The 15,676-nt window shown below is 35.6% G+C and overlaps 1 protein-coding gene across 1 annotated transcript; it reads left to right on the plus strand.

Moving 5' to 3' along the window:
- The first annotated feature begins 7,517 nt into the window (after positions 1 to 7,517).
- Positions 7,518 to 14,462, plus strand: LOC130813315 (uncharacterized). Its single transcript, XM_057679125.1, has 3 exons — positions 7,518 to 7,920; positions 13,328 to 13,468; positions 14,062 to 14,462. Exons 1-3 carry the CDS (start codon positions 7,729 to 7,731, stop codon positions 14,203 to 14,205), a joined length of 477 nt encoding a protein of 158 aa, XP_057535108.1. The 5' UTR covers positions 7,518 to 7,728; the 3' UTR covers positions 14,206 to 14,462.
- The last annotated feature ends 1,214 nt before the right edge of the window (positions 14,463 to 15,676 follow it).

Genomic DNA, 15,676 nt, shown 5'->3' on the forward strand with positions numbered 1-15,676 from the left:
AGCATCAGCGACCACATTGGCTTTACCCTCATGGTAATTAAACTCCACGTTATAGTCGTTAATCAACTCTAGCCACCTTCGTTGTCTCATGTTCAAATTTTGTTGTGTATACAAGTATTGCAAGCTTTAATGGTCAGTATAAATTTTGCACTTCACTCCATACAAGTAATGTCTCCAAATCTTCAGAGCAAAGACAATGGCTGTAGACTCAATTAGGAACGGGAACAGCAACAAGAGGGGGGGGGGTGAATTGTTGTTGTTACTAATTCAAGTGTTCTTGCCCTGTTTTTGCGGAATTGAATTAAGATAAATAAAGCTTGAACTTAGAGCAAAATAATAAAAGAGACAAACGATTTTTACGTGGAAACCTCCTGGGCCTAAACAGAAGGAAAAACCACGACCCCTCGGGATTTCTAAAAACTCAACTATGTTTAAGGCAATTAGTTACAATTACAATAAACACCTTACTTCACTCGAAGCGAATCAACTAGGCCAACTCTTCTCTCTCAAATTGCTTTACTCAAAGCAACAAACTTAGCTTCACTAAAAGCTAAACTCCTCAATAACTTCACTCAAAGCTATCTAATTCCCCCTTAGACTCACCCGAGTCTAATTACAAATTCTCTCAAAAACCCTTACAAAAAGGATAAAAATTCTCTAAAATAAAATCAATGAGTTGCTCAAGAAAATATTATGAGTTAATTGGCAATTTTCAAAACAAAATATTTCTTGTGGATTTCCAAAAATAATCACATGAAAATAACAAAGTTCATGCGTTTGATCTATTAGGGTACATTGGAACAGCCGAATTCTCTTGCTATTAATAAAAAATAAAACCTCTAAGAAAATGGAATAATCCAATCCATTATTCCCTTATCAAAAAGATCATGGGAGTAATGTGGATTAATCACACAGACGGTTATTTCCACAAGACTTGATTAAATCAAGCATACGGTTAAAATAACAATAACCGCTGTTCCCATTTTCTAAAAATAGGTTCTGTTCCTTTTAAGCAGCAGTTTCACAAACAGCAGTTCCTGTTCCAGTACTAACTGCTGGAACGTTTTTGCTATTTATAGAAACGGTTATACTTAATAAAAATAGACTTGATAACCTATTATCTAAGATAAAGACCGGTTAAAAATAATAGCTAAGACCTATTCAACAACAACTATTTCTATTTTTAGCAAATCCAATATTTACTAAATATAGATCCTAAAATAAAGGATCTTTATTTAGAGACTCATACGTAAAGTAATTTTTAGAAAACTTTTTGCCAATTAACTATAATAAATAATAAATGCAACAAATCAACTTTATTTAATACATTAACTAAAAATAATAATTATAAATAATTAACCAGAATTTCCAGTTAACGTAGGCTGACTCCAGTTCAGGAACAGTGCGCTGTCTCCAATTTCCAGTTTTGTTAGAACATCCAACTTAGGAACAGTAGACCTGCTGTCTCCATTTTACATCCCAAGCGATATACTTCTTCTAACATCTTTCGGATCCTTTTGACACGTACATTTCCATGAACTAAGCCATAGGTACTATCAACGATCATAATTATAATCAGATATCGACCTGCACACAATCTCTAAAAACATATTTGTTTAATTGTAGTCATCATCAAAACTCAAGAGATCCAACAATGGCTGCTAGTTCTAGGTCATGAGTCGGATAATTGACTTCATGCGGTTTAAGTTGTCTTGAAGCATAAGCAATAACCTTTCGATCTTGCATCAACACACACCCTAACCCATTTTTCGAGGCATCACTATACACAAGATATTCAAACGTGCTATCTGGAAGGGTTAAAACCGGTGCAGTATTTAATCTCGCCTTTAATGTTTGGAAGGCTCCCTCACACTCCTCGGTCCACTCAAATATCTTATCTTCATCAAATTGGTCATCGATCGGGCAATCTTCGAGAAATCCTTCACAAATCTTCTATAGTAACCATCCAAACCCAGAAAACTTCGAATCTCGGTCACATTTTTCGGTGTAGGCCAATCCCTCACCGCCTCAATCTTAGCTGGATCCACGGTAACTCCCTCCTTGGATGTAAAATGCCCCAGAAATGATACTTTTTCAAGCCAAAACTCACACTTAGAAAATTTGGCATACAATTGATTCTCCCTAAGTATCTGTAATACTTGCCTCAAATGTTGCTCGTGCTCTCCCTCATCCTTTGAATACACCAAGATATCATCAATGAAGACCACGACGAACTTATCGAGGCATGCACTAAATACCCGATTCATCCAACACATGAATGCTGCTGGTGCATTTGTCAGCATAAATGGCATCACTGTAAACTCAAAATGCCCATAGCGAGTCCTAAAGGTCGTCTTGGGTACATCTCTCTCCGCTATTCTCAATTGATGATAGCCGACCTCAAGTCAATCTTCGAAAACATCTCGGCTCCCTTAAGCTGGTCAAACAGGTCATCAATTCTCGGTAGAGGGTATTTGTTTTTCACAGTAACCTTGTTCAACTCACGGTAATCTATGCATAGTCTCATACTCCCATCCTTCTTGCGAACAAACAACACAGGTGCCCCCCAGGGCGAAACACTCGGTCGTATGTACCCTTTTTCCAACAACTCTTCTACTTGCTTTCTCAATTCTTCCATCTCTGCTGGTGCCATCCTATACGGCGCTTTGGATATGGGTCCCGCCCCCGGTACTAAGTCTATGGTAAATTCAAAATCCCGAGTAGGTGGGTACTAAGTCTATGGTAAATTCAAAGTCCCGAGTAGGTGGCATTCCCGGTATTTCGTCTAGGAAGACGTCCATAAACTCGTTTACGATAGGAACGGTCTCAAGAGCCACAACCTTATCCTCTATTCTCCGAACGTAACACAAGTAACAAGGTAATCCCTGCCTCAACAATTTCTTCATTCTCAATGAAGATATCATTTTAGCCTGCAACCTCGAAGTGCCCTTGTTATACTTAACCCTTTTTCCCTTAGGTCCCACAAGCCTCACTTCTTGTTTGTCGCACTCAATCTCTACCTTGAAAAGACCTAACAAATCCATCCCAAGAATGATGTCTAAGTCGTCCATACCGAGCTCATAAAAGTTACTAGGGAAGACAACTTCTAATATAGTTAAAGGAACTCCTCTATATAACCTAGTACACTGGAATAACTCCCCCGATGGAATCACTACGACATTAGAGGTGGATTCATGGTTCTTTAATCCTAACTTCTCGATCTTTGATGTGCATACAAAAGAATCAGATGCCCCGGTATCAAACAATACTTTAACAGGTGCAGAATTCACAAGGAACGTACCTGTCACCATATCCCTCGCCAACTCTGCCTCTTTGCTGTTGATGGCTGTCAACCTTCCCGTAGTTGGATGAGTTACCGTCGTACTGGCTCCTCCATTGCCATTCTGGGTGTTGTTCCCATTAAGCCCTTCAGGCTTGAAGCTACCTTGAGGTGTGCAGTTTCCATTCCAATCCCTCTGGTGGTTCAGCTTCCTACCACTGTGGTCGCTCCCATCCTTGTTATTTCTGAAATTCCCCGGTCTGGAGCTTTGTTGCCCATTATGTTGTTGAGCTGGATGTCCATGCCTTGCGAAGCACTCATACTCTCGGTGTCCTAGCTTGCCACAATATTTGCACTCTACCAAATTTCCACTACAGTCTTTCCCTGGGTGATTGTTGGGACACTTAGAGCAAAAGAAGACTCTCTCCCTGCCATGACGATCCCTAATCACCTTCTGATCATTGGCACCTCCCAGCTGATGCTTGCCATTTCTCCCATTTCCGAGGTGTTGGTCATTGAAGCTTTGATGTCTCTTGCTGTGGTGAAAACTGTTTTGTTGATGAAAATTCTCCTTCCTCTTTTCCCCACTAGGGGCGGCCCCACTACTAGTCTCGGGCCCTTTTCCCTTGTCCATCTTAAGCAAGCTTCCGACTTGAGCAGCTCTCTGATACATCGCATCCAATGTGGTGTATCTGTTGCTATCAATGTGAACTTCCACCTGATTCACTAATCCCAATTCGAATTTTTGCATCTTCTTTTCTTCGGTGGGGAAGTCATCAGGGCAGTATTTGACATATTCCATGAATTTCTTATAGTATTCATCCACGGACATCTCCCCCATCTCAAGCCTGGCAAAATCATTGGACTTCTGCTTCCTGATATGCGGTGGGTAAAACTTTTCTCGAATCATCGTCTTGAAATCCTTCCAACTTAGCAGATTATCGGGATCACTCATCACACTATCTCTTGCATTCGACCACCAATAATCTGCCTCTTCTTGAAGGTAGAATGCAGTCTGGTCTACCCTCTAGTGCTCCGAGCATTGCACCACGCTGAACAGTTTATCAAATTCTCGTAACCAACTTTCCAAAGTTGCAGGTTCCCCAATCCCTGAGTATGTAGGAGGTTTATTCTGAGGGATTCTCTAGCTCATAGAGGAAGCTGTCTCTGCGGTTGGCTTGGACTTTGACCTCCTTTCCTCAGCCAGTTCCATAACCAGCTCACGTAGTGCCTTGTTAGAAGAGCGTTGTCTCAAACGTTTGCTAGATAGAGGAGGCATTTCCTGTTAGCATCATCCAACACGAATATAAGTTTATTTCCCATCTATTCCAAAAAGATGAGAAAGTGTGGGGTCAAAGATTTAACTCACGATCTAACTTACCTACATGTGTACTCCTACCTCTATGATAATCAACCTTAAACAGTACTATGCTTATCTTAAAGAATTTCGTAAATGAACAGTTAAAAGACGGAATTCGCATGTAAGAAATGAAAATTTTCATATATAGATTCTCAAGTACCCAATCACGTAACGTGTTAACCTTCTCATACTAATAAGGTTCAATTAACATCACATTTAAGCATTATTATACAAATTTAGTAGATTGTACCAAAAGCTTCACTAACACTAAATAATACTCAATGTTGCAGACAACGTAACTAGCATCTGTTAAACAAACCCATGTTCATAAGGAAGTCGTAAGTATGAGCAACTTACACTTATGATTCTAATATCAAATTATTAAACTTATTCTACTTATGCATATGCAATAATCACCACAACGCAAAACATAAGTCGTATATCTATCCTAAATCTACCCCAGCTCTCACGCGTAACGTTAACTTCAAACAATTCCTTAAACACTTTAGAATACGAGCGTCAAAGTAGGAACCACTTGCTCTGGTAACCACCTGTAACACCCCTGAATTTCCAACCCCTAAAACGAAACCAGAATCGTGAAGGAAGGGAGGAAATTCGGGTGTTACATAAAAAGAAAAGGGAACATAATTAAAATAAACGCTAAAGATTAATCGAAAAGGTGAGTAAGTGGAAATTTCAGCAGCATCTCTGCTGAAAACTGAGGATGTGATAAGAATATATAAATGGATAACATAACTAAAATAATCTAAGGCCTTTAATGCCTTCAAGAATACGCCACGACAGAAAGAATCATCGTCGACTTCACAAATCATCAACTCTAACGAGGATCGTGGTTCCAGTGTTAACGCATTGATCTGACGGATACCAAAGGAGTATTCTCCCTACTATACATTCAAAAACTACGCAGCGGAACTATGGATCATACAAGGAGTCACATGGCTCCATACAAAAGAAATTATACAATCCCAAAGGAAAACTTTACAAGTAATATAGAAGCTACAAGCAATAGACAATTTGTACACAATTGTTACGACCGTACTCCGCTCTTAATATATATATTTAACATTTAAGTTCATGTATGCAAGAAATTTATTAAAACTAATTCAGAAATAATTAAATATAATTGTAAAATCTTTAAAAACTATTAAAATATTAAATAATTACGTCATTGAAATCTCGGGGTGTTACATATACTTTCAAATTCTTCCATCCATGATTCTTCTAAATCGTTACATACAAAAACAGTACATCCATCCTCACTGTTTTACATACAAATTAGTAAATTTATCATTAACAACACAACACGTGAATCATTCATGATTCATAGACAGTTGCAAAATACATAAAGCCTTACTGTTAGAAATTACATAAAAAAAACATATATCCCAATGTTCCATCCAAAAAACCATACATAATTCCTACTTAGATACATACATATACTAAGCAACTACTTAACATCTACATTAGTCTCTACACACAAACAGGTGCAGGGCTATCTAGATAGTCTTGGTCATTCAAAACTATTGATGCTTGAGAGAAATTTGATGCAGAGGCTTGAAACAAATTAGTGCTAGCCTACATATGCATAGTATTATGTCAGCATCCGTTAAATTAGTCACTGTTGCATATACATATACTATGATGTTTTTACCTCTGTTGAAGTTTGATTTTTAAGCCTCTTAGCTTTTGGTTTTTCAACAAAAGGGGTCATCCTCCAGTGGCTTTCCCCCTTTTCCTTTTGATTTAGTGCCTGGTGTTGACTCAGTAGCTTTGCATTTCCTTCCTCCATCACCACATAAAAAGTAATAAAACAAGTATCAACATCCAAAGTACCTAAAGCACAAAAAGATTTCGTTTCATATATCTTTTATCAGTCTCTTTTCCTCTTTGAGGCTTTTACCTTTCTCTTTATAGTAAAGTTTAAAGGGTATTTTCAATCCAAGTGTTCTTCTCACAATTCCATAAACATTGGTGAAGCAATAATCAACTATAGGTGCAACTATCCCAGTGTGCACAGACCCATTAACATAACTAACACTATCACCTTCTTTAACAAACTTACCCCTATAAAATACCCTTAATTTAACTGAATCATTAAAAAGTGTCATCTGTAAAGGCGAAATTTAAGAATATATAGTGTAAATCTTCAGAAACCCTAAATATTCTAATTGTATAATAGAACTTCAAAATTATGAAATTACAAACCAAATAAACCTAAATGTTGACATTATAGCGTAATCAAGCACCAAAATGAAAAATTTAGTTAATAAAACAAGAAGGAAAGAAGAACTTACCTTTAGTGAAGCTCAGTAATGGCGGATGAATGCTCACTGTGTGATTTTTTCGAAAAGCTTGATGTTGATGGTGACAGAACATAGAGGGGTAAATGGGTGGGGGGGGGGGGTGGGGAATTAAATATGAGGTTGTAAAATAATAATGTGGGTAGGTTGGCATTTGCTTGAGTTAAATGTTAACCCACATCAGTTAATACAATGGAAATATAAAAGTTCAAAGGTAAAAATGATTGCCAACCGGTCATTCTGTATAGAACCGGTCACCTGGCCTGAATAATGGTCAAAATTGAAATATGGAGGCTATAATTCGCAAAAAAAACATCAAGACTGTAATTCGCAAAACCACTAAACATTAAGGCTGTAACAATTAATTCTTTATACATATATTAAAAAAATATATACTATTGGTTATAAAATTTTACCTGGTATAATTAGACACTCATTTTACTATATTTTAATAATAATTTAAATTTTTTTTTTCTAATTCTACATAAATTAGTATTTAAAAAGTGGTGAGAAATACTTTTTATTTTGTCATTAATGGAATATATATTTTATGTCAAAAATTTTCACATGAAAACATGATTTAGATGAGAGAAAAAGTATTAAAAAAAGTATAAAAGAGAGATTCGTGAGGAAATTTTTTTTAAATCTAATGAGAGTGCTGTTAGCACGTGTAGTAGAAGGCAAATTAAATTGGGGAAAGTCGAATAACAAAGGGGAAAGGGGGAAATGAGCATTCTGCAATTGCGCGACTGAAGATACGGATCACTATGGATAAAGCAAAACAGCTACTAGAGTTACGCGATAACGAGTCTGAGATCGTTTCGCAACTCGCTGTTAACCCACACGAGTTTCAAGTAGGACCGAGTTTCTACGAGGATTTTGCCCTCAGAGGCATCCGAGTTGACCGAGTCGAACCTGGGATGATTTTCTGCTCATTCAAAGTCCCTCCTCGTCTTATTGTAAGCTTCTCGATTTATCCATTTGACTTCATGTCCTGTTTAGTTGGAAGAAAGTTGAATTATTTGATTCTTGTATTTTATTTTATAGGCAGCTATTTGAATTGTTTGAATTAGTATAAGTCCAAAAAAAGATGACAATTTGTGCTTAGTTTAACTCACAGAATTTGTCATTTCTGTTAATTATATTAGCATTGAAATTAGAGCTATTAGATAATTGGAATTTCTTGTTGGTCAAATAATAAATGGGATCAAATTGTGCTTATTAGACCAACTTGGATGATTTTGTTTTATCTCTTGATAATAAAATAATAATAATAATAATAATAATAATAATAATAATAATAATAATAATAATAATAATAATAATAATAATACTGACATTGAAATGTGAAGGGGAAGACCTAGAGGCTAGAAGCTTTTTCTCCTATGAGGAATTTTATTGAGATTTTTACAATGTGGTTTGGGTTTGTGATGCAATTGAGTGGGATAACTTATTGGATTTCTTATAAATACGAGCCACACAGGCCACAGAACATGGATTTTTCATAATACTCCTATCGTTTTTATATGTTTTTCTTAAATAGAATTTATAAAATTTAGTATCAAATTTTGTTGGGATTAATTTTTCCTGTCATATTCATTATGTGGGAAAGGATATATATACAATATAACCTAAGACCTAAGCCCAAAATAAATAAACATAATACCGTAAATACCCTAACACCCCATAAGTTGGAGCATGAAGGTCACAAATGCCCAACTTGCTGAAAAGAAAAGTAAACTGACTTTGGCCTAAGGCCTTGGTGAAAATGTCTGCTAGTTGTGCGTTGGTAGGAACATGAGAAGGGCTAATGAGACCATCTTGAATAGCATCCCGTATGAAATGACAATCAATCTCGATATGCTTTGTACATTCATGAAACACCGGATTTTGAGCAAGATTTAATGCTGATTGACTATCACAATACAAGTTAATGGATTTTGGATGATGAACCCCCAAACTGAGAAGCAAACCCTTCAACCACTTAAGCTCACATGTGACTGCAACAATAGAACGATACTCGGCTTCAGCTGAAGATCTAGACACTGTGACTTGTTTTTTTGTCTTCCAAGAAACAGAATCACACCAACCAGAAAGAGACAGATCACAATCAGAACGAAGAAGAATACCTTGGCCTGGGTAGCCCTTGAGGTATCGAATGACTCGGATGGCCGCATCCAATGATCATGACGTGGAGCATGAATAAATTGTGACAATACATGAACAGAATAGGCCTAGTCGGGTCGAGTGGAAGCCGAATAAATAAGACGACCAACTAAACGGCGATACCGCTCAACATTTTTGAGAAGTGGACTCGTGGAAGTAGCAAGTCTATGATTCGGCTCCATCGGAAAATGAACTGGTTTTGCACCAAGGTTACCAGTTTCAAAAATAATATCAAGAGTATATTTCCTTTGGCACAAGCAAATTCCTTTTGAACTTTTAGCAACTTCGATACCTAAAAAGTATTTCAGAAACACCAAGATCTTTCATATGAAAACAAGAGCTCAAATATTTTTTGAAAGTAGTAAGAGCAGTGGAATCATTGCCAGAAATAAGCAGATCATCAACATAAATAAGGATATTCAATTGTGTAACTCCATGTTGATATCTAAAGAGAGAGTAATCTGAATATGATTGTTTGAATCCATATTAGCAAAGAGACTGAGCTAATTTTGCAAACCAACATCGTGGAGCTTGTTTTAAACCATAAAGAGATTTCCTTAATCGACACACCCTATTTGGTTGAGATCCAAGGAATCCAGGAGGCATTTTCTTGTACACTTCTTCTGATAAATCCCCATGCAAGAAGGCATTATGCACATCAATCTAGTGCAATCAATTTTTAGCGGTGGCAACAGCTAAGAAAGTACGAATAGTAGTCATCTTGGCAACAGGAGCAAAAGTATCCGTATAATCAATACCTTCAACTTGATGATTTCCAAATACAACCAAACGAGCCTTAAGCCACTCAATACTACCATTTGCGTTGTATTTGATTTTATACACTCACCGACTACCAAGAGCTTTCTTCCTAGGCGGAAGAGTACACACACTCCAAGTTCCATTGTCCTCCAAATCTTGAATTTCTTTTCGCACAGCTTCCCTCCAACCTGGATCCTTCATAGCTTCTTTAAATGATCGAGGTTCCACACCTGTAGAAAATGTTGCAAGAAAATTCTTATGTCCCACAGAAAAACGATCACAACTAACAAAGTTTGCGATAGGATAGAGCATACCTGAGATCTGAGTGGAAGCAGGTGACGAGAAGAAGACGGACTAACTTTGCGAACGATATGAGTAACAAAACCACGCACTTTTGTAGAAGGATATCGTATGCGCTTGCCTTTTCCTCTTCATTGTCTAGAATAATGGGAGTGGCCACAACTTCCTCCCTTTATTCTTGATTGTCCACAACAGTAGTAGTGGCCACGACCTTTTCCTCAAAGAGCCATCAGATTCAGTACATGAATTATAGAATTTTCACGAGAAGGAGCAGAATGCTCACTAATTCTACCTCTTTTAGAGACACCATCAAAACCACAATGATCATACATAAAAGCATCTCCAGGATAATCCAAATTATGGGCAACTTCGTGGGTATGAGGAGAACTAGGAGAATTATTAGCAAAGAGGAATTCAGTTTCATAGAACTTCACATCTCTAGAAACAAAACATTCATGCGTTTCAAGACCATAAAGTTTCCATCCTTGCCTTGCGGATACCCAACAAAGATACATTTTCTACTCCTACTTATAAATTTATCCCGTTTTGACTGATGGTCATAAGCATAACACAAGCATCCAAAGACATGCAATGTATCAAAAGGAGGCATGCCAAATAAAAACTCATATGGGGTTTTATAACCCAACAAGGAAGAGAGAGTTTTATTAATAATATAACTGGCGGCTAAAACACAATCACCCCAAAATTGCAATGGCAAATTAGCTTGGAAACGCAGAGCACGGGCGACATTTAAAATATGACGATGTTTACACTCAACTCTCCCATTTTGTTAGGCGTATTAACACATGATGTTTGAAACAAGATGCCATTTTGCTCAAAATAATCACGCATACAATTGAATTTAGTACCATTATCACTACGCACTATCTTAACTTTTGCATCAAATTGTCGCTCGATCATGTGGAAAAAAGAAATAAACATCTTATAAACCTCAGTTTTATCAGAAAGAAGATACACCCATAATATTTTGGCTAATTAATACATCCACCAATGGAAAATCAATGACGCATAAGAAAGCGGCCTCCAGCAACTTTGTGGTAGTGGAAGAAAATTAGGGTTGAAAAAAAAAATGAAAAAGCTAAATTTATTGGCCTGATACCATGTTGGGATCAATTTTCCTTGTCATATTCATTATGTGGGAAAGCATATATATATATATATATATATATATATATATATATATATATATATATATATATATATATATATATATATATATATATAATATAACCTAAGACCTAAGCCCAAAATTACATAAGCCCAATATAAATAAACATAATACAGTAAATACCCTAACAAACTTTAACAATGATTTCTCATCGATCTATACGAAAAAGCATATTCATGAAGGATCTTTGATAGATTCGTCTCAATATATACTTCTTAATCATCAACTATTTATAATTTTTAAAAACTCACTATTAAAAATATTTGACTTTTAAATTTGTATTGGGATCCACCAAAAAAGTGAACTGGAAGAACAAATGAAAACAGAGGGAACACAAGTTTACATTAATTTGGTTTTAGTTTAATCGCACAATTTTGGAATAAAATAAAAGATGTATTACTCCTTATGATCCTACGTGTAAGATACTTCCTCCGTTCTTATTTACTTGCACCCAAACATTTTTTCATATTTCAATGTGTTTGTCCGATTGTTTATATCTTGAATATAACTAAAAATTATACAAATTTGATCTTGTGAAAATATGCGAAAATATAATAAAACAAGATCTCACATGACTATGTTATTTTCTCGTATGGTAGCTGCAATATGATTAATACTTCAAATAATGAATAGCGCAAAAGTTAGTTTTGGTGCAAGGAAAAAAGAATAGGGGAAGAACTTGGAGTGTGGGTTTCTCATACATGACGAAATAGTACACTGGGACACTAAAACATGTCCAAAACCATTCGAGTATATAAGATATGTCGAAGCCTCAACTATCAGCTTAAGCTTTTCGTTAAGTTGATTTCTTGACAAAATCTCCTAGTCGATTATGAGGACCTGTTAACGATTAAGCTGCACATAAAGGACTTCCTTAGATCTGTTTAGCATGGTACCCAATGGGATGCTTTTGTTGTATGAATGTTGGTAGATTATAACTGGGGGTTTTTGTATGTTCCTATGACTTTATGAATTTCCGGTCATGAGCCATTATTTTCTTTGTTTTATGAACGTTGAACATACCATTTCCATCTCAAAATAATAGGCTTCTCTTGACCTTTTGTTGTAATTTGTCAACAATCGTGTTTTAAATGTAGATATTGATTTACTGATCTATACTAAGATGAAGGTTATTACTCAGTTGCAAATAAAGGTTCTTTTCATTTTCTTAGTTGTACCTGTATGCTTAATCAAAGTTTATGGTAATAAAAAGGGTTTGTTGTTTACGTGTTTAAATCAAGGGTATACTTCATTCAAGCAAAACATATATTGTAAGGATGAGGTGAAGATAGTTTAATGATCTGGTTATAATGATGATATTCGAGGCAATAGGAAGTTGATGATGGTTTTGACTTTTGACTGGCTGCTTCAGGCTATTTGATGTGGAATTAATCTTAGAAGTTAGATTGCCTGGTTTTTAGATAATGACATATATTTGTTGTGGATTGGGTATTCTTTTGGATCTTTTTAATACATGATTTCCTTTGCTTGTTCAATTGTAAGTGGGTTCACAATGGTGGACATATGGGACTTCCATGAAACATGTACACATTCTCGATCAATATGGTATTAATTTCTGACTAGTTTTGTTATCACAACCTCTTTGTTATCACAGGGGTAAGGTTGTGTATATCCAATCCTTCTCTGACTAGAGTTATTTATTGACGTTAGAGTAGTGAGTACTGTTGCTCTTTTGATTTGCGTTTTATATCATGTCAGTTTTTCCGTGCTTCACTGTCTTAGATATCGTGTGACCATACTCAAGTTTATAAGAGGTTTGATACAAGGTTTTTGTCTATCATGGAAAACAGATTTAGGCTTACCTACACTTGATGTTCTTTCATGATTTGATTTAGAATTTCTTCATGTATGATATGTTTGGATTTTCTTTCATGACATGTAGGATCTTCTACAGGCATTAACTCTTTCATTTAAATACAAACTTGTTGCAGGATAGAGCTGGAAAACTAGCTACTGGTGCAATCGCCAATCTCATAGACATAGTTGGTAATGCATTGATTTATGGAGTTGGCCGACCAATGAACGTGTCTGTCACCATGTCTATCTCCTATCTGTCAACTGCTGAGCTTGATGTAAGTAAATGGGGTGTTTGATAATTGGATGTTGGCTGTTAGGCTTCTTTAGTTGGCTTGTTTGACCAATTGGAAATGTTGGCTTTTTTTTTTTTTTTTTTTTTTTTTGCTTTTACGCTAGCTAAAAAAGCTAGCTGTTTGTGGAGATGTTTGATAAATTTGAGTATTGGTTGTTGACTATTCATTAGAGAAAAAGTTGGCTAACAAGCCAAAAGCAACTAAAAAAAGCTAGCTGGAGCAGTTTTTTCATTTTGGCTTAAAAGTCAGCTTTTCAGCCGCTTTAAAAGCCATTTAACAAACACTTTTTTGGGCTGTTTGTCTAACCAACAAGCCAAAAGACCCCCTTTTCCCTTCAAACTTCTAATTATAGCAACAGTAATGGCACAGCCTTGATTCCAAATTTTTGGATTAATGTTCTCATGATCTAATAGTTTACTTGATATATAAAACTAAATGCAATTCTTTTACCTATGACTTGGAGGATGATCCTCATGTTTTAATAGTTTACTTGGGAGCTTGTTAATTAGTCAGCTGATATCTGTCCAATGATTCCTGTTTATATGTCTGAATATATTCTGCCTAAATATTGGCAGGATGAGTTAGAGGTTACATCAAGACTGTTAGGCAAAATTGGAGCTGTGTCTGGAACATCCGTGGTTATAATGAAGAAGGCTTCTGGAGAAATTGTTGCTGAAGGACGGCATTCATTGTTTAGCAAACTCCAGAGTAAAATCTAATACTATTTGATAATTTTTTTTCGAAATTACAGAGTAGGCTAAGAAAAGGGAGGGACTAGTAGAGAATTGAGCTTAGGTTTGTTGCCTGAGAAAGTAACACTTGTTTGAACTGAGACAAGACTCGATTCTCACATTTGCGATAATATTCTTTAACACTATTGTATTTTACAATGAGCTCACAATGTCAATTATCTGTGTATTAGGTTCTACCATTAATCAAAAGCGAGCAATAAAAGTAATTCTTAGCTTTGCAAGTAGATGCTTTGTTGTGCAATGTGCGTGCTTTGAAAAAAATTGTTTCAGAGTGTGCACAATTATAATACCAAGGAATATATAATAATCTTACAGGTGTGCACCGGTCAAAAACCAGACCAGAACCGGAATCAATGATTATTGCAAACCGGGGACCTTACCTAATTGATCTGATTTGATCTGATTCCAATCCGATCCGATTTTGTAGCTGTTAATCCAGCAAAATTTCTGGCAATATCTAAAAGCTTAGGTACAACATTGATCTCGAATTTACTTTCATTTGAATACCATGAAGAAAACATTAATTTGTAAACCAGCAATCAACACTCAGCTGCAACATCAGAGTATGTTTTGAGTAGAAGTATTCAAAATAGACTTGATGATTTGATATTTACCCGTCCTTAGATCCGAATCCGATTAAACCCAAATTCAAAATGAATTAAAATAATGTAAAAATCAATATGTATACAAGATTCAATTTTAAATCGATTCAAAACACCTGACTCAAAATTGACCTAATGACCCGAATAAACACCTTTAGTTCTTGAAGCATCTAATAACAATCAGCAGAAATTGAAAAATGAATATGTGAAGCCAATTACTGAAAATGGTGCACACCTATAATATATCAATAAGTTACCATTCATGCTACAAGCATTTAAAAATCTGATCATAGATGGAGTATAGTTGCATACAACATGTTTTTTACTTTACGTACAAGGAATCAGCAAGCCATTATATAGTTTTAGTTAAAGACAAAAAGTATATATTAATAACCGGTTTAATACGATCAAACCCGAAATTTCCGAGTTCGAATTAAACTGGATTGAAATCCCAAAATCTATAAATTAATAAGACCGGGTAACGAACTAGAAACATGGAGTACTAATAAAGCAGATGAGTAGGTATTGTTAAGTTGTTAAGAGGCTCGATCCCAAGGGTTGGCCTAAGGGGCAACTGCTCAAGGCTCAAGTGTAAAAAGTTGTATTAAGTTGAAATGGGAGCTCCAAAAATGCTAGCAAGTAAAAAGTTGTATTAATTAAAGTTAATTTCATAAAATAGATAAATAATTTTTTACATTTCCTTAAAATATAGTATAAATAATCTTTTACATTTTCATAAAATATAATAATTATATATTTGGACATTTTCACATTGTTTACAAGATCTATTAAATTATAAAATAAAAAAAATAAAAAAAATTAAATTCAAAACCTGT

This window comes from Amaranthus tricolor, chromosome 5 (genome assembly GCF_026212465.1).
Source record: "Amaranthus tricolor cultivar Red isolate AtriRed21 chromosome 5, ASM2621246v1, whole genome shotgun sequence".
Taxonomy (NCBI): Eukaryota; Viridiplantae; Streptophyta; class Magnoliopsida; order Caryophyllales; family Amaranthaceae; genus Amaranthus; species Amaranthus tricolor.